Source organism: Trichosurus vulpecula, chromosome 2 (genome assembly GCF_011100635.1).
Source record: "Trichosurus vulpecula isolate mTriVul1 chromosome 2, mTriVul1.pri, whole genome shotgun sequence".
NCBI classification, from domain to species: domain Eukaryota; kingdom Metazoa; phylum Chordata; class Mammalia; order Diprotodontia; family Phalangeridae; genus Trichosurus; species Trichosurus vulpecula.
In genome coordinates this window covers 303,789,017-303,809,570 of record NC_050574.1, presented here as the reverse complement: position 1 = coordinate 303,809,570, position 20,554 = coordinate 303,789,017, and the positions used below count along the sequence as shown (strand labels likewise).

At 40.4% G+C, this 20,554-nt stretch overlaps 1 protein-coding gene across 1 annotated transcript in view; it reads left to right on the top strand.

The window, feature by feature from the left end:
• Window positions 1-608: 608 nt before the first annotated feature.
• Window positions 609-20,554, top strand: part of TFCP2L1 (transcription factor CP2 like 1) — a 47,299-nt gene continuing 27,353 nt past the window's right edge. The window contains exons 1-2 of the mRNA XM_036746388.1: window positions 609-770; window positions 6,781-6,932. Coding sequence (XP_036602283.1) covers window positions 709-770; window positions 6,781-6,932 — 214 coding nt within the window. The 5' untranslated portion in view covers window positions 609-708. The remainder of the gene's footprint in view (window positions 771-6,780; window positions 6,933-20,554) is intronic.

Sequence of the window (20,554 nt, the reverse complement as noted above, 5' to 3'; positions counted from 1 at the left end):
GACTACACTACTTTTCGTTTTTGCATCCACAGCATCAGGCACAGTGCCTTCAAGCATTATAAACTCCTAATCGATGTTGAGTGATTTTTAATCTGCAAAAGGTTTGGGGGCTTGAAGTGACAAGGTCTCATTATTCCCCTCTCTCAAATTCTTGATCACTCCCAGGGGAAGACCGCCAACTTGTTTCACTGCCTATGCCAACACAGACACCTGTCACCCCACCCTACTGCTAACCGGCCACATTCCAGAGAGGGGCCTGACTTTGGAAAGAGAACCAAAGCCCTGGGAAAGAAGGGACCCTACCTGGTCCCTTTCCCTTCCTTTGGAAAAGACTTCGGGATCCGCCTGGCCGAAGCAGATCCCTCCTCCCTGTCCTGGTCTCCCGGGCACCTCACTCTCCCGGCCTCAGGGCGTGCCAGGCGGGGTCAGCCCAGGTTGCGGACCCTGGGAACCACCCCTTTCTCCTCCTTCCTTCCCACCCCTCTCCTGGGGAGGGGCAGGGTGCGGGGAGGGCATCCGCAGTGACCTCAGTGCCCGCCCTAACCCCACCCTCCGCCGGAGGCACTGGTAAATAAAAGCGCGTGCTGCAGCCCCCGAGCCCCGCTGCCTCGTGGGAGCGGCTATATTGCGGGGGGCTCTGGCTATCGGTGTGTCACACTCCCCTCCCCATATTGTCTGCTCTCTCTGGTTTCCAGAAGGCAAGAAACCATGCTGTTTTGGCACACTCAACCGGAGCACTACAACCAGCACAACTCCGGCAGCTACCTGCGGTAAGCCCCGATCGCGGTCACAAGCTCTTGGTCACAGTACCCCACCTCGAGCGCCGAGCGCTCCGGAGCCCGAAGGAGCGGCCGCTCCCTTCGTTGCCTCCGAGTAACCCCTACAGCCCCGGACTTTGCGCCTGCCCCGGTGTAGTGTAGGGGCGAGGGCTCCTCGTAACACTTAATCCTAGGGGGACCTTCCTGGCTGGGGGTGGGTGCCGGATAACCGGGTGAATCACCTGGCCCCGGGAAGTCCCCCTTGGAGAGAGGCTAGAGAGGCTGCAGCTGGGGCTAGCCCTAGCTGGAAGCCCTTACCTACCTAGGACACTGACTATCTACCTATGTGTCCTTGGTCAAGTCACCTGGGTCTCACTTTCTTCCTCTTTCCAATAAGGAGGGGTACACTAGATGGCCTCAGTTCTTTCTTACAGCGCATTTAATTCAGTTTTGAGAAGATTTAGTTCGTAAAAGACACTCTCATCAGAAGTCATCAGAAAAAATACTTTTTTTTTTTTTTAAGAAGAGCCTTCGTTGTCCCTCCCCCTATCCCACACCCTTTTGACGGGAGGGAACAGGGGGCTATATTTGTGTGCTTGCTCCCCTCTCGCGGCTAGCTCTTCCCGGGCCGGAGCTCCCCACCTCTCTCCGCCCCACCTCCGGGTGCCCCTGGCCAAGTTTGCTCGGACCCAGAGCTGACACGGAGAGAGAGGCTCCCATGCTGAGCCTGGCCACATGCCGTCTCTCTGGCGGTGCCGGAGAGGCCATGGGTGTCCGGAAGAGCATATGCAAGCAGCGATGGGCAGCGCTCCCCCAAACTCAGGGCTCGCCCTTCTCTTTTGGGGAAGAGAGACTTTGACTACCTGAGACCCCGCAGACAAGCTGACAGACGGACACCAACAGACTTGCGCAGGAAAAGAAAGGGCACCGGACAGACCTATGGAGACTGGGAGCGAGACAAATAGATGGGACGCCAGGGAGAGAGCAGGGCAATGGTCCCAGTTTTTTGGGACTTTTCGTGACAGCCACCGGCATCTGCCGGCAGAGGCTGCATTCCCAAATCCCTCCTGTGGTGCTTACTGTGTTCGGTGACCTTGGGCAAGTCGCTTAACCACCTCGAATTACCGTTCTCTGCTCTGTAAAAGGAAGACATTTGGAGTATATGTAGATAGTCTCCGAAATACCAACCTAATGAATGAATAGCTCAACAAACTTGATCCTCCTCATCTCTGGATTGTGGGTGTTTCTGTTACAAATGCTCAGCTTAATGCCTGGCGCCTAGCAGGCACTTAATATTTATTAAGCTGATATACTTCATTATCACCTTAATTGATCTATCAATTTAGTTAAGGTGATACAAGTTAGTATTTATTAACTAGCTGACTGATTGATGTGTGTGAGAAGGAAGAGAATTGGCTTTTTAGACTTAATTTTTTATCTTGACATTAATCAGCCTTGGGGAGGATGGTAAGATGGGGGGGGCGGGAGAGAGAGAGGGAGAGAGAGAGAGAGAGAGAGAGAGAGAGAGACAGAGAGAGAGAGAGAGATGGAAAGGGCAGAATTCGTTTTCCTTGGAAATAGTTCACTTAATGAGGAAGTGTGCAGGAACCTGACCAGGTACTCCACAGGGTCTCTGCATTCTGCCACCTCTTGGCCCTCCGAATTGTGCTTTTTGATTTGAGAAGGTTATTTGGTTTTGTGGTTTTTGGTTTTCAGCCTCTAGAATTTGCACACTGGTGAAGACTTAAATTCCAGATGGGGGTGGGGCAAAGGTGGGGGTAGAGGGCTTGACCTAAGGGCTGGGGCTGCAGGAAGCATCTCTTCTGCTTACGCAGGAGCAGATAGCCCCCTCAGATAATCTTGTATGTATTTGCCTGAGTTCAGGCCTATTCCCTTGATGGAAATCTTTCTGCTGCAGGGATTTGACTAGTGCTCTTCAAAGGCAAAAGTAAGTCTTGTCTGTTTTGCAAAATTCTCTAAAAAAAAAAACCCTCAAAAACTGGCCTTTTAGGAAGTAGGACACCCCCTTTCCCCTCAATTCTGTGGGATTTTTTTTTCTCCTTTTCTATTGGAGGCTGGGTATTAATGGATTCTAATTTCACTTTTCTGAACTTGCTTGAACCAGCTTTAGCCTGTCTTATTTCCACCCTAGTCACAGTTTATTAAATGTGCCTAATTTAACCCAAGGGGCAGTTAACATTGGCTTGGGAAAAGCAGAATTTGTGGAATGGTTACCAGGCAATGATGGTACCATTATTGGAACTAGATGGCTTTTTGCACCCCTCCTCCCCTTGAGACTTTCCCCAAATACCCAGAGTGATACCTGTCAAATCTCCCCACTCTGATTCCATATCCTTTATTCCTCTTTCCTTTAGAAATGAAGGCAAGACCAATGAAAGGGTTAAGCTTTTTAATTTGTCAGTTCATCATTCATTGGACTTAATTATTAGAAAGATGGTAAATGATGGTGGATCTTTATTAATTCTGCAGGGATATTCTGTGAAGGTAAGATATTGAGCCAATGACTGTCCAGAGCAATTTAAATATAGACCCTGCTCTGATGAGAATGTGTCAGTTCATTAGAATGTGTTTCCTTTAAAAAAAATTATTCTGGAGAAAACTAAGTTCCTATTTATCCCAGTAACTAAATTTTTTTATATCCCACATTAATTTAATTTCCCATTTTCTCTTTCTATTCCTATTCTATGATTATTAAATATATTAGGACATTTAAAAATGTGAGTTTGTATAAACATAATTGAAACTTACTTAAATTTCATATCCTAGAAATTTCAGTAGAGTTGAATTTATTAAATTTAATTATTAAATTTGGAAGCATAAAACTTGAACTTAAAACTTTAAACCTTAAAACACAAAAAGCTTAAGACACTCAGCTCAGTGGAAATTGGGGAAGCGGTTGAATAGGGAGAAAGAGAAAACAAACTAAAATTATTCCTACTCACAAGGTACTTACATTCTAGTAATTCATTAAGGAATAATTGATGTGCATTCTTTTTGTGAGGCATGCCAATCAGCAGTTTCCATGCTTACCTCGGAGGTTAGAGATTCATCCACTTGTGAGATAGTTGAGAAACTCATTTCAGTTTAGCCATAATGAAAAATTAAGTGGAATATCAGAAAGAGAGCAAACTATAAGGTTAAAAGTTTATCGTAGTGCTTTTTGATCCAAGGACAATCAAGTAATTGGTCAACAGTCTTTTATTTGATAGTCCCCTCCTTTAGGAGATTGGATAATTCTCCTCCTAGAGATTGAGGCAAGAGAAGGCCATGGTCCACCGAGATTTAGGATGTATTCAAGGGAGCAGTCCTGTGTCTAGTCACTAATACCATAAAGTTGAAGTTACTCAAACTGGCCTTTAATCTCTTTCCTCATTTAATGTTTGATGTCCTGGGTAACTTTTATTTCTTTGCAAATACGGATAACTGTCTTGAAACAAATACCCTTCCATAAGTGACTTTAGCGCCGGGTGACAGGGCAATCACTTTCTTTTCTTTCTTCCCTCCCCCACCCCCTCCTTTTTTTTTTTATCTCCAAAACACATGGGTTATTAACTTAATATGATGTAGGCAAACATGAAAAACCCTAAAGTTAGAAAGGCCAGTGCACACTTTCCATGTTCCTAGATACCTATTTGCATCTGTATTTGTTCACCTGAGGTTTTGTGTAAGGAAGGGGGGCTGCCTTGCTCTCTCACTGAAAGTTGAGCTAAGTTTTGGCTTCACTGAGCAGTGGAAAACTTCTAGAAGAGCAGGTATAAAAAGGATTCTTGAGGTGTACCCAAAACCCTCTTTTCCTTCAGGGAACTAGTTAGATGTTGGCGAGTCGTGTACAGTGTTTATGTATTTTAGAGACACAAGTTTATTGTGTTAGAGGGAGAACAGATTGTCCCAGTGACTTTGGTATTTATTCAATTTTTATAGTGATCCAGGATAAGCTAATCTGATTCATTATATAAAGCATATTAAGAGAAGGGGAGGAGGGGGAGAGTGGTTATCAAGATAAGGGGACTGGCATTTTTTTGGCACCTGCTTCTTTTGCTCTTCATAATTTATTAGACTTTAATAAGTCTCTCTCTTGCAGGCCATTCATATTATCAGGGTTTTTTCCATGTCTCAGTCATAACCCAGACTAATTCTAGACTTTCAGAATTAGAAGGGAGCTCAGGTCCACCCAGCTTAGCCTGAACATGATCAAGATTCCCCTCTAACACCATACACACCAAGCTGTCTTTAGCCTTTACTCAAAGACCTCCCGTCAGAGAGAGAGAGAAGCCCACTACTTCTTCTGGCAGCCATGGAGACCCTGGGGAGAACACCATGGTTAGCAAGTTTATGGCACATCTAAATTCTCCTCTTTGGAGCTTCCTTTAGCTACTAATTTTGTCTATTGGGACAAGACAGAAAAAAAGCTGCTTTCTTTCAAGTAGAGACAGGGCTGTCTTTTACCTTTCTCTGTATCCCCAGCAATTAGCACAGAGCCTGGCACATAGTAGGCGCTTAAGAAATGCTTGTTGACTGACTTGGATACCTGCCACTATCAGGACACCATTCTGCTTAAATCTGTACCAAGTGAAGCACCCCTGCTTTCTACTTTCTTCACTTGACCATTTTAGAGGCATGGACTCAGGAGCCATGTCTATATCCTGGTTGCCCTCCTCTGGACACACTCTAATTTATCAATTTACTTCCTTAAAATGTGGTGTTGAGAAGTAAATATAATTTTGCTGATGTGGTCCTATCAGGTTTGAATATATCAGAACTATCACTTTCTCTGACTCTAATTTTCTTGGCTACAATATCATATTGTTGACTCATTGAACTTAACAGTGCACTGAAACCCTGAAATTTTTTACATGAACCAATAATCTAGTCACCACTCCCTATCTTGAACTTTTGAAGCTTCTTTTTTTGAACCCGTGTAATATTTCACATTGATCCCTGTGTAAGTTCTTATTAGATTTGGCCCAACATCCTAGCCTGTCAAGACTTTTGAAGCCGAATTCTGCTCCAGTGTTAGCCTTCCCAGATTTTTTGTCATCTGCAAATTGAATAGTGTGTCATCTATGGGATCAGAGTCACTGATAAAAATGTTTCACAGGACAAGCTGAGCAGAGATTCTTGGAGACCTTTTCAACTCTACAGTGAGCCTTTAATGAGTCCTCTTTGAGTCTAGCCAGCCAGCCAGTTCTAAGTCCAGCTACTTGTACTGTACAGCGCCCCCTTCCCCATTTTTATCTTTTGAGGTCCTATGTGTGGGGATTTCTTTTGAGTAGGTGGGAAGGAGAAATCTTGAGATCCATTTGGTTAAGGAAAGAAGAGGAGTTAACCTGTTTTCCAGTTGCTCTCGTTGCTGGGATGGATTCTTAATCTCAATCCTTGTGTAGAGTTATAGATTCTCTCAGGGTAAATGATCTATTCAGCAAAATAAAGGCTAAAGAGAGATGAAATAGGTTTTATTCTTGAAAAGATAGTTCATGTAACATGCAAATAGCTATTCATTGCAGTAGATTGTATGCTTGACCAGGACTTGTGACATCTCATAAAACTGCCTCCAACATTGATATTTTATTAATCTTAGAAGGAGAATTTTTTTTAGCTCTTCGCAATTTTTGTCCTCTAGACTTACAGAGTAAGTGTCTTATTCTCTGTGATGTCCTATCATGAGAAAATGTCACAAACTATTCCTTTTTTACTTTTTAACCTCTGTATGTAATATTTATAAGATAGTTCGTAGTAATTTAAGTTTCAAACAAATTTCTACTGCTGTAGACCTTTGTCCGAAGGTTTAAGGTTTTTTTTGGGCGGGGGGTGGGAAAGGGGAGGAAAGGTAGTGGAGGGAATGAGGAGACAGATGAATCTGATGCAGTAATATCCGGGTAAACTTATCTCGTGTTACTTCTACAAGAACTCCTCAAGCTATGTAGGCTTTTTTTTTCTTCTCAAAAATAATGATTCTTCTTCTAGATATCTTGCTGACACATGTGTTAACTATATGTTTCAGTGATGTCCTTGCACTGCCAATCTTTAAGCAGGAGGAACCTCAGCTGTCCCCCGAGAATGAAGCCAAACTACCCCCATTTCAGTATGTGCTCTGTGCAGCCACATCACCAGCCGTGAAACTCCATGAAGAAACTCTGACCTACCTCAACCAAGGTAGGTTTGCCCCCAAAGTGGAACCTGGATTGGTTCGATCTGAGTGGCCCAGGTGGAAGTGTTCACATTTTAGCATGATGTTTTTGCTAGATTTCTTGTGAAGGGGAGGGAGCAGGGTAAAGATTGTTGGAAGAGAGAAAAGGAATACGGAACTAGAAGGAAAGAAAAACAAGAAAAAACTCATCATGGTCATTGTTGATTGCAGACTAAACACTTGTTGCATATTACATCTGGCAGATATATTTGGTGTGTGTATATATGCATCTGTATATATCCATATAAGTATGTATGAATACATTCACACATATATCCTGGCTCTCTTAGAGATTATTTGTATAATGAATTGATTATCTTTCATAAAATAGTTAGTTTAGATCAGGGATGGGGAACCTGTGGCCTCAAGGCCACATGTGGCCCTCTAGGTCCTCAAGTGTGGCCCTTTCACTGAATCCAAACAGTTGGACCCCTGGTTTAGATGTTATAAAATCCAAAAGGCTTTTTGTTTCTGAATATAGCAGTAGTCTTTTATAATTAATAGTGGGAGACAGAATGAATGTTCATTTCTAGACTAACAATATCATAAGAAGAAGATAGAACACTCAATTTGGAGTCACAAAAGCCGGGGTTCAAATCCCTCCAGGTATTGATTATGTTATCCTGGGTAAGTCACTTATATTCTCTGCCTCAGTTTCTTCACCTGTAAAATGAGGCGATTGGACTCAGTGGTATTGTAGGTTCCCATCTTACTTTAAAACCTATGATCCTATATCAGATTTTGGTAAAGCCTTAAGAAACAGACTCCTGTAACTTCAAGTTAGAGTGGTACTGGTAGAGATGGTCTAGTGGCCCAGGACTCTAGCCCAAACCCCTGTGATATCAGTTCTATCTGCAATATCCCCCAAAAGTGGTCACTATGAATGTTCATTCAGCCTATACTGAAGTACGTTAAGTGGCAAGGAATTCACCCTCTCATAAAGCTTCTAATTGTAAGGAAGTTCTTACATTTCAGGGATGTGATTCCGACCTTGTTGTCTTTACTGATGTAATGATTGCTATTGTAAAGAAATACTTTTATAGGCATTCTGATGTTCAGCCATCCTCGAAGGTGAGCGTTAAATATTAGTCCTGAGTTAAAAAGCAGTGAAAACAATTTATCCAGAATGTGTGTATGGGTGGTGGGGAGAAAGGCGGATGATATATTACTCCACTTGGCAAAATTGGGAAAATAACTGAATCCTTAAAGCTTTTTAGTCCCTCTCCTATCTCACTGACTCTTTCTAGAACTTTGACTCCTTCGTTTGGGAAATAGCTGGGGGTAGAAGTCCAGCCTGACCCTTTGCTCATTCCCTTTTCTGCTGAACTCACCAGCTCTTTAATCTAAGGAGAATTTAATTTACTCCAACTTTACCAAGAGGGTCCATTTCTTCCTCAGGATGGCAGATTGCAAAAAATCAGAGGTCTAGGAATGTGACCCATCTAAAAATAACCCTGATTTTGAAGTGTCCCAGAAGAGATTCATCTCAAGCTTTAAAAAGATGTTCAATCTGCCTTCAGATCTCTCAGATGTTGTTTGAAGTGAAAGTCTAATACCATCTGTCTAACCTAGAGATATTTTCATTTAATTTGAAAAAACTTAGGATCACCGTGAGGTTTATTTTTTGTATAAAAAGTTTTTTTTTTGATATAACTGATCTAGTACTCTCTTACTTATTTTTACTGTGAGAGGTGGTGTGCTACTAGCTATATGGCCTTGTGAAACCATAGGTCTTTCTTTCTTCTTCTACAAAATGACATGCTGGACTAGATGATATCTAAAATTCTGTAGTTCTTTCTCTTTATTTTGTAGCGGCATCATACAGAGTTTCATCAGCTATGCCATGTATTTGACTCCACAGCATTTATCTTTTAAAATTTTTAAGTTTAGTTTAACGTATTTCCTTTTGTTTTTATACTGATTATTTCCCCCAACACCCATTGTACCCTTTCTTGTAACAGAATATTTTAACAAAGCCAACCAACATAGTAACCATGCCTGATTGTATATAACTTACCCGATAATTGTGTACCCACTTTCCACATCCATAGTTCACACCTCACTGCCAAGGAGTAGGTGTGTTTCTTTAATAGCTCTCCAGGACTGAAATTTTTAATTACAATTCAGCAGAGGTAAGCAGCATTTTTGGTGATATGATCATTTTTAATTGCAGGCATTGTATATGTCGCTCTCTTGGTTTGATTTTCTTCACCCTTTGTCATTTCATACAGATCTTGCATTTTTCTGAGTTCCTAATTTTTGTTGTTTCTGCAGTAGTAGTCCATTCAATTTACAAACTACAATTTGTTCAGCCAACTAAGAGTCTTTTGCTTCCATGAAGAGTCTATGACATTGACCTTTGAAAATTAGTTTCCAGCTGTATTTGAGAAAACTTTATAGTTGCTCCTTCAATCAATTTGTTTTTTAGTTTCCATTTATTAACAAATTTTGGAAAATTTTAGATAGCAGACTTCTAATTTTTATTATGTGTAAATATACATATGTACATACACATATGTACATACATACATAAATATACATATATACACATACATACATATACACAAGTATATATTTAGCAGACTTAAATAGACCATCTGTCTAACACTCCATTTGCCATGGATTTTAACAGAAAGCATGTGGAGACTTTTGGAAAAAAAAAATCTTTGTGTTTTTGACACACTATTTATGAGGGCCTTTTTAGCAGTTAGCAGTAAAACTTTAAAAGCACTTTTGTGTCCACTGACTAGGCCCCATAACACATCTGTGAGGCTCTCCCATATTATCTTCATTATACAAACGTATTCCACGTGTGTACTCTTGTTATTATTAGAAATGTGGACATCCCCTTAGCACAGGACCCATTTAATGGAATTTCTACTTACAGCCATGTGGTACCTTTTTTTTCTTCATGTGTTGCCAAATGTTGCCTGAGACAACTGAAAACACACTGTATTTGGCCGTGTTTTTAAACACAGTTTTACAGTTGGCATAACCGGAAAAGTAAATTATGGTGCAAGACTGAGAAGGAGTCAGGATAATGGAATGGAAACACATTAGACTTTGAGGCATAAACCTATCAGCTCCACCATTTCCTAGTCATGTGACCAACCACAAGGTAATCATTCAACCTCTGAAAGTCAGTTTGTTCATCTGGAAAAAGGACTTAAGAGTATTTAATTCATAGATTTGTTGTGGATAAATCCCCTTGATGGGAGCTCCTTGAGGGCAGGACTTACTTCACTGTTTCCTTTGTGTCCTTGTATTGCAGTGCATAGCATGCTACCTGGCACGAAAGTTTAATAAAGACTTGTTGATGGAATGATTGATTGCTATATATTGGGCCAAAAAGGATAACAATTTTAAGCTGCGTGAAGAAAGGCATAGTGTCTAGAACATGGGAGGCAATAGTCCTTTTGTATTCTACCCTGGCTAGGTCAGGTCTGGAATATGGTATTCAGTTTTGGGTGCCATTTTGGAAAGGACATCATTAAGCAGGAGAGTCCTGAGGAGGACAACCAGGATGAGACCTTGAGATCATGCCGTACGAAGAACTGTTGGAAGGAATTGGAATTGCTTAACCTGGAGAAGAGAAGGGACATAATTATATTCAGATATTTGACAGCTGTCATGTGGAAAAGGGATTAGACTTGTTCTTCAAAACCCCAGAGGACAGGATTAGGAGTTGAAAATTATAAGGAAAACCTCTTTTAACCTTTGGTTATCCATTGGGAGGTCTTGGGTTTCCCCTCACTAGAGGTCTTCAAGTGTTACCCGGTTGTAGGGATCACATGAAGGAATCTGACAGGTCATCTGATCCAATTCTCCCTCATTTTACAGATGTGTTAAAGGTGATTCCTGTTCAGATATGCATCAGACTGGATGGCCACTGAGGTCCCTTCCAACTCCGGGATTCTGCTGTTAGCTTATCGATGTGTGTTTTATGGGAGGAACCATTGGGGAAAACATGTCTTTTAGTTGTGAAATCGATTTGATTGACTTTAGTGCTACGTGTTAAATCTTTGGGGGTAGTGGAAGAAGATGAGAGCAATAGGAGAGCCGAAGGGTACCATTTGTTGTAGTCATTTTTAATTTTTTAATGAGAAACAACTTTTGAAAGGAGAAAACAGTTAAACATAAGAAAACTTCACTATCATCTACCAGAAATTTCATGATTATGTTCTTCAGGAATGAATTCTTCTTAGGAATCATCCCTGACTTTGCATTCTCTTTCTTTTTTTATTCCATTGAGTTATGACTCACCTTCCTAGTCAACATGTGGTATTCCTGTCAAGGTGGGGAAGACAGTCTGGTCTCTCTTGGAGGCTGTAAGAGGTGGTTTTGAGACAAACAAAAGAAGGCCTACTTTTATTAAAAGCTCATAATAAACTTGGGAAACTATATGCCCCTAGAGGCTGTACAAGCTTAAAATATAAATGGGTTCAGAAAAGCTTAGGATAAATCCTTAGCTGACAGAGACCTAATGTGAAAGGGGGCTTACTTGTTCTACCTGGCCCTCGAGACTATGGGCCCTCAAGAACTACTGGCATTGAATGAAAGTTACAGAAAGGCAGCTTTTGATTTCACTTACGGAAAATTTACTGGCAATTAGAGCTATCACAAAATAAGATGAACTGTCTAGGGAGGTAGGAGCTGCGTCTCTGTTCCAATTGTTCTTGGATTTTGAATGTCCAGATCCATTGCTCTTTCACAGCTGATATGTGTCAGAAGTGGGGCTTTTGAACTCGGGTCTTGTTGACTCCAAGGCTAGATCTCTGTCCTCCCACTCATTGCCTCTCCTTTAATGCATTTCCCACGGTCTGTGTAACGGGCTAGGGGAAGGAGAAACAGAGAGGATTTATGTTATGAGATTTGTGCGTGTAACAACAGAAGGAAAGAGTCTCCTTTGGGCAGTTTTCAGAGTAGGATATTTGCTTTGGTGGATTACAGGGAATTCTCTTGAACAAGAAGAATAGTTAAACCTGTGGGCCCTTCCTTGTTTTGTAGGCAGTCTCTGAGTATGAGAATGAAAGAGAAGTACAGCTTCTACTTCAATGAATCACCTTTCCAAGGTGATCTGTTACTTTCTGGGTTGCATTTATTGATAACTAAATATTTCTAGTTCTTATGAGTCAGCCTTCATGGAGCACCTACTATATACCCAATCATGCGCCCCACATAACTTGCCTTACCTGAGGGATCTAACAAAGCTGGGCAGTGTAAGATTCAAAACTAGGCATCCTCCTCTGATCTTCTGCTTTCTCTAGGATGTATTTGGATGCCACAGTACTACACTAGCCTGCTTCCTGCACTGGCCCTGCAGCAGATCAGTGATATATAGGCAGCACTTAGGAATAAATCTGCTTGGATAGGAGACATGGTGGACCTGTCTAATCCTGAATTCTGAGCCAGAGCAGCTGGCTTCATTGTGAAGCTCTGGTGTTCTTACTAATAAAAACTCATAAATCTCTGTGCACATACTTAAACGTATATACACACGTATATACATACACTATACATGTATATATACACACATATGCATATGCATATATATATATATAATGTCAGTGGGATTTTAAAATTGACTTATATTCAATAGAAGGTCTGTTCTGTCCTGTTGCCCTTCTCCCATTCCCATGGACCATAATGTGGCTCTCTAACTTCCTTGTTTGGTGTTTTCTCACTTGATTAGGGTTACACCTTGAATGCCCTTAGTAACTTTCCAAACGTTTGTGTGTGTCGCTCTTGTTCTATTTGCTTTTGAAAAAAGGCTTTTTATAGACTTTCCAGTCTGATTGCATCTATTCCCTATTTGTGTTATCAGAATATCATAATAAGGGGAGGAGAGGACACATTTTTCTGAAGCAGCCCTTTGTAAACTGGCGTAAGGGCAAGAGAAACCCCTAATAATAATGATGATGATGATGATAAAAGAACGAGTGCTTGCTGCATCTCTCATTCAGACAAGATCAGGTTGACCTGACAGCATATGAAGAGTGATTATTGGGAAAAGTTATTACCCTGAAAATGCCTACAGCACTTTTATTTCAGTTAAGAGGAATTTTCCATGATAAGAGTGGAAAGACCACTGCCTTTGAAGGCAGAGAACCTGTATTCAAATCTTCAGTTTCTGACCATCACTTAATTCTGTCTGGCTCTCATTTTCTTTGACTTTAAAATGAGGGAATTGCTCTAGGTGAACTCAAAGGTACGTTCCAGTTCTAATTTTAGGTTTCCGTGTTCTTTCCTTGATTTTCTTTCACATGCAGTAAGAATCCTTCTCCCCATTTAATGTTGGAGGTAACTGAGATCCAGGGTTCAAAACCTGCTAATGAAACTTAAGATTGAGACCATGGGCAAGTCACTTAACTCTCTGATCCTCAGATTTCTCACTTGTAAAATGGACTAACAATACCTATGAAACCTATGTCATAGGGAAAGGCCCTTGTTATATAAATGTAAGATAATATAAAGCTTTTCTGCATGGTTCTCCAGACTTTGGATTTACTCTTCTCATAGTGGCCTTGGAAACATGGTGGCCATGACTGGGAGCAGTCTTAGACTAACTACACAGAATGATTTTCACTTTCCCTGTCCCACCCTTAGATATAAAATCTCCCACTTTCCCTGAATCAAGACATCAATCTTGATGTTTCTGAAATGAGGGAGATTTAGTTTTTCAGTCTCCTTATTCAATTCTTACTACTTATCTGGCATATCCTTTCTTTTTCTGACTTCCTTCCTTTCTTCTCTCTCTTCCTCCTTCCCTCTCTCTCTTCCTTCCTTCCTTTTTTCTTCTATACACATACTTAGTATATAATGAATTTGAAAGCCAGACCTTATAATAAGATTTTTTATAACCAGTTCTTTTATTCCTGTGGTAATAGAGGCCTCAATTACATTTTCCATGGCCTTGGTTACCGGAGTCAATAAAAGTTGGAAGATAAACAACCTATAAATTTTGTCCAAGCTGAGTGCCATTGACTCATGGTCCATATTACGCAATGCCCCTTGAATGGTTGGCTGCTGGCCTGAGTATTGGTGATCACTGGTCACTGATTTGCTTACTCCCTGATGGTGGCACAGAACATGGTCATTAGCTAGAAGAGAAGGCTTCCATCATACCAGACCATCAGGATTCAACCCCTCAGAGTGTCCCTTTATTTGGAGGCAGTATGGTGTTAGGTAAAGAAGTAGAAGACCTGGAGCTATCTCATCTAAGCCAATATCCAGAAACAAATCCCCACTGGGGTTCTAGCCTTAACCAGCTCTGCTTACTAATTCACCAATGACCTTGGACAAATAATTTCTTCTTCTGTCAAATAGAGATAATAGAATAATGTCTGTCCTGCTTACCTCATGGAATTAGTTGGAGAACCTCATGAGATTTTGCAAACTATAACATGTAAATAAATTTTCATTTTCACACTTTCAGTTTTATTAATATGTTTCATTTTTACATTATCAAATTTTATAGATTATTCATACTTCTGGAGGTCTCTTGTAGCAAAGTAAAGCAAATTAATTAAAACTAACGCAGAGACTTCATCTGAAATATTTAATATTGGTAATAACCTACCATACCTCACTAATTTTCTCTCCCACACCATTGGGAGGGGGCAGAAAATTTCTTATTTGCAAATGCATAGTCAAGCATAACAAATTCCCTCAATGGGTGTGTACAAAAATACATGTCTCATTCTGCCGCCATAATTCATCAGCTCTCCCTTAATGGATGGCATGTTTCATCATAGGTCCTCTGGAATCAGGAATGGTCTTTGTATTGATCATAGTTCTTAACAGCTTTGTTATAAAAATTGTTCTTTTGGTTCTTATTTCATTCTAAATTAGTTTATTAAAAGTCCATGCTTATTCATTTTAAAAGTTAGCACCTCTGTTTTGGTCAGGAATTTTATGCCGTAGATCCCGTTGGCAGTCTAGTGAAGTCTATGGACTCCTTCAGAATAATGTTTTTAACAGCCTAAAATACACAGGCTTTTCCAAGTATACTAATTATATTGAAATAAAGATGTAATTTTCCCCATCCAAGTTCTCAGACCCCTTTAAATCTAGGCCGGAACCCCTACAAACCCCAGGTTAAGAAGAACCCCAGGTCACCAAAGTTGGCTTTTCTAGCTCCTTCACCTTGAATGGCCTTAACATTATTTTAACCTTAGTTTGAATGGCCTCCCCATCCCTGGTGGCATCCTTTAACAGTGGTAGAATGGTCAGAAATGCAGCGTGGGCAATCTTTTGTAAGCACCCACTGCATGCATGAACTTCATTAATTTTGTATTATTGCATTTATGCCTAAGGTGCCTAAGGAGAATCTGTCTTAAATATAAGAGGAGAAGCTTGTGGCTCCTGTCCTCAAGAGCCTTTTAGTCTAGCTTTAGGGACCAAACTATGTTTACACAATCTCACACAAAGGAGGGCCAATTAATAATGTTAAATTCCATGATGGGAGGATCAAAGTCAAAGTAACTTCCTTGGGTGTGGTAGGATTAATTCCATTCAACAAAAATGTCTACTAAGTGTAAATACTTGAGGAAGGCTGCTGTAGGTGGTGACTTTCTAACTGGGTATTAAAGGACTGGAAGGGAAGAAAAGGAGATGTGTGATAAAGGATGTTTCAGTTGGCTATATCATACTGTTGACACTTCGAAGATTCGCTAAGGGAAAAATTCATCTTTCTCACTGCTAGGCCTCGACTAAAGTCCAGAGTCAGCCCTTTCTAGTTAGTTTGCCTAGTTCTCTTCCAGATTTTCGATGATGTTTTGAACTCTTTTTTTTCCCTCTGTTTCTGAAAAGGCTTTTCCTATCAATCATTTCTGCATATACCCTCCCCACCATCTTTCCCCTTTTCCCATCATTGTACCCTTTCTTATTAAAAAAAAACAAAAACAATTATCAGACTTCAGATGTCATGTATCAAACTGACTATATATCCAACCCTCCCCTCTGCCTTTTATTGCTATTTAACTGTTTCATGTCTGGAGGGTTTAATCATCCTCTGTCCCAGCCTCCCACGGGCAGAACCTCTAATGACCTTTTCTCTTGTAATCTCCAGGATGAAGGTGTGTAGCAGACAATCTATCTCATTATTCACACCTTTGCATTGTGCATTTCCCATGCCTGGAACCACACCTTTTTTTTCCCTCTGCCTCTAGAATCTCTGACTTTTTCAAAGCTCGGCTCCAATGTTACCTACATCAGGCTTTTCCTGATCATCTTACATGCAATCCACCCTTCCCCAGCTCTTTAAAATCACTATGCATTTACTTCGTGTAAGTTTTGTACACTGGTGGGGAGCTGTGGGGAGCTGTGGTATATCCTGGGTGTGGGAAGGATCTGTGCAAAGGTCCAGAAGTGTTAAATGGGAGACTGAATTGTCTCCAGTTTCCCCATCTGTAGGTTAATTAGGGTGCCAACTTAGAGTAGGGCTGCGATGTGGCTTAGCCTAGAAATTTTCTAGTACCAAATGCCCTCCTCTTTATTTTGTCTCACACCAGTCCAATCTGTCCTGGTTCCAGTTACTGTTACTGACTGATCTGGTGTCCACATTGAGAAAACTTGGGTGTGAAATAAACTTTTACTAATGTACTATATTCTGCTTTTAAAATTTCAAATACCTATGCACATACTTAACTTGAGTGTCTATAGTATGACTTCCACTGTGCTGGATATTGTAAATGTTTATAGAAGTCACTTAACCTGCAAATGGTTCCCTCTTTTGACTACAGGTCTCTTAGGTAGCAGTGCTGCCTCTACTAATTTAGTTACTACATTCAGCAAAAATGTGTGCCTGTAAGATAGAATATAAGATCCTTGATGCTAAGGACTATTTCATTTTTGTCTTTGTCTAGGTACTATATCCATAGGACCTAGCATAGTTTCAGACACATAGTAGGTGTTTAATAGATGCTCTTTTTTTTTCAGGGTTTTTTAAAATTTTTTTTTTAATTTTTAGTTTATAATAGTTCCACAAGTTTTTGAGTTCCAAATTTTCTCCTCCTCCCTCTCCTCCCCCTTCTCCCCTCCAAGATGGTATGTAATCTGATATAGATTCTACACATTAAACTTATTTTCACAATAGTCAAGTTGTAAAGAAGAATTATACCAATGGAATGAACCATGAGAAAGAAGAAACAAAGCCAAAAAATAAAATAAAAAAAGAGAGAGCAAATAGTTTGCCTCAATCTGCATTCAGACTCCATAGTTCTTTCTCAGATGTGGATAGCTTTTTTCATCATAAGTCTTTTGGAGCTGTCTTAGAACCTTGCATTGCTGAGAAGAGCCAAGTCTATCAAAGTTAGTCATCACAGATACCGTGTGTCTGTAATCCTGTAATGTTCTCCAGGTTCTGCTCCCCTCACTCAATGTCAGATCACGTAAGTCTTTCCAGGTTATTATGAAGTCCATCTGTTCCTCATTTCTTATAGCACAGTAGTATTCCACTAGATTCACATACCACAACGTGTTTAACCATTTCCCAATTCATGGGTATCCCCTTGATTTCTAGTTCTTTGCCACCACAAAAAGGTGCAATAAATATTTTTGTCCTTTACCCACTTGCATGATCTCTTTGGAATACAGCCTTAGGAGTGGTATTGCTGGGTCAAAGGATATGCACATTTTATAGCCCTCAGGGCATAATTCCAAATTGCCCTCCAGAATGGTTGGAATTGTGAACTGATCTGGCCATTCCAGAAAGCCATTTAGAACTATGCCCTGACACAGTACATTTGCCCATGCTGGAGATAGCAGGATGATGATTATTTATTGCAATATATCCTTGTAATTATTTGTATTTAAAATACATTTGCACAGATAGGAGAAATTATAATAAAATTGTCATTAAAAATTTTACATCCGTTTACACAATTGGCATGCCTAGTCCTAGTGTTTTAAAAAAAAAAACATGAAACATGTAGTTTATTCCATATTTATTTCTGTTTCTGAAGTTGTAGCTAATTCTGCTGCAAAAAATAGATGGAGACAGATAGGAAAAAAATGAAAGTTTTCATACCGCATCTCTCATTTCCATAGTTTCTAATGGCTGACTTTTCAGAGCTAAGCATTAACTCCAAATTATGAGGATTTGATCTTTCTGAAGTCATTAACTCAGTTCCTGACCCCTGAAGTCTCTTGATTTGTCTTGCCTGACACAGTCAGAGAGAAGACAGATCAGCATTTGGAGAAAAATGTCTGAACAAGACTCCCAGCAGGAATAAGAAATACCTGAAGAAGAAAACGAAGGGAATAAGAAGAGAAGAATCGAAGGTTCCAGCCTTTCTTACAGTTGGGAGAGACCTTGAAGGTCATCTGATTTCAATATGAGGGAGAAGAAGATGAAGAAAAAAAAGAAAAAGGTTCATTTGGTGGAAAGAGGGACACTTGTCTGCAGGAACCCTGGGGCCCATCTCTAGGCTTGTATGGGCTCCCATTAACTGGAGTGTTGGAGGCAGATGGCCCAGAAGTTAGATTTCTAACCCTTGCTTACTTTTCAGGTATCATTTTAGACTAGCCAGAAGTGTCTGCCCCCTAGGCCTAAGGGAGGAGACGGAACAGTTCAGTTTAACTATGGTTGACTCATATGCCAGGCATTTGTTAAGCACCTACTGTGTACAAAACATTGTGATGTGTATAGGGAAAAATACCCTCTGTGTCTGCAGGTCAAAGAGTTTAATCTAACGTGAGGTTATGACATATCCAAAAGTTGATACAAAAGTGAATTTTACAATTGCACAAGAGACAAAAGGACATCTAAGAAATAGAAGGTGAATGAGATGATTCTCAACAGAATTCCTCCATCATTCCAAGCCTATACTACCTAAATCTGTGAGATCTCTCCATTAGAAGCATTTGGGACTGGGGTGGGGTGTTGGGGAGTGGAAGATGGAGGGAGGAGGTAGGGGCTGGGACTGGAGTCATAAATTCCTGGTTTCCTCTCAGCAATTCCACTTATTTGCCCAGGCCTTGGGCTGGACCCTTACCTTTTTATCTGGTTTAAGATAACCTTTTATGTGAATACTCTATTGGCATTACAAAAGATTACGCTGAGGGTTCCATTAAATTAGAACTCAGCCAGCCCATTTGGTTTGTTTAAAGACCCTTGATTACTTGACCTTAGGAGGAAGAGGGGCCCTGAGACACTTAACGTTAAAGTTTTAGGATCTCCTTGCAAATCCATCTAAAAAGAATGAGGGGAGAGTTCTTAGTGGTGGGAGTTCAACAGAAGTAATAAGCTCTATCCTCCTTTCAAGGAGCCTACATTCTAGTTAGGAAATAAAATAAGTCAAACATATTAGCAAATAATGGAATATAATGTATAATCTTGGGTGATTTAGGGCTTGGTGAATAGGAGCCTCAAGACCCAACTTGACATTTGGGCTCCATAAAACATCCTGAGACTTAAGTAACCTTTTCTTCCAGAACTCTCTTAGCTTCTTGTTTAGCCCTTTTATACACCTATTGTATTTTATCTTTTGATATTAATTGATTGTATGTTTTACCTTCCCCTTTTAGACTGTAATCTCCTCAATGTCAAGAGAGAACATTTTATTTAAACTTTATATCTCCTAGAGGCTAGTATAGTGCCTACCGCTCAGTAAATATGTAATAGTTTCTTGAATTGATAGTCAACCAATAAACATTTATAAAACATCTACTATGTCTCAGGCACTGTGCTCTGTGCAGGGGATACAGAAGAAGGCAAAAGACAGTCCTTGCCCTCAATGAGGTCACAATCTAGTGATGGAAGGAATGAATGTTATTTAGCAGTAGGGATTGGACTGCTTTGGATGGATAGGATTTGGATAGAGAGAAGAAGGGACATCATGAGTTGATAATGTTAAGTAAATGGAAGAATAAAATTCAGTTTGCAGACATATGACCCACACAGTCTTTTATAGCATCCCCTTTCTGCAGACAACAGTACTTTACTGAAGAACCAAAACACTTGTTCCATTGGGGAGGGGTTCCCCGTCTGTTTTTCTTGGTCTGTACAAAGCTAATAAAACAGTGGAACAGGGAATAAAGGTTAAATGGGCATAATGATACCTACCCCACAGGGTTGTTATGAGGACCAAATGAGATCATTTGTATAACAGCTCTTAACAAAGTTTTCAGATTTCACCATTTTATTGCCACATGGCATGTCAGAATAGAAGGTGAAATTCAATCTAGAAATTTAGTCTAAATGACACCAGATCCTGACATGTAGAAATATTAGGATAGTGGACAAATTTTTTCATTATTGGTTAGGATTTCCTACTGTGTACACAGGTTCAGAGTGATTAAAAAAAATAAAACCTTTTTCCAAAAGCACATGTAGTCCATGCATAATGTCTGTAGGTCAAACAAGTTATGCGGAGCAATAGAGCAAGTTATGTCCCAAATCTTGGAGGCTAAGAAGAGTTAGGAAGCATTAACTAGGAGGTACTGACAGCATGTTGGTAACTATTTTGTTAAAAATGTAACTCCTAGGGAGAGAGGAACTTTGGGAGAGCCATGGAGCTTTTAGGCTCTCTCTTTCTCTCCTTTATCGTGTAAACCTCACATTTTGTCTAGTTTGGGGTTTCTCTGT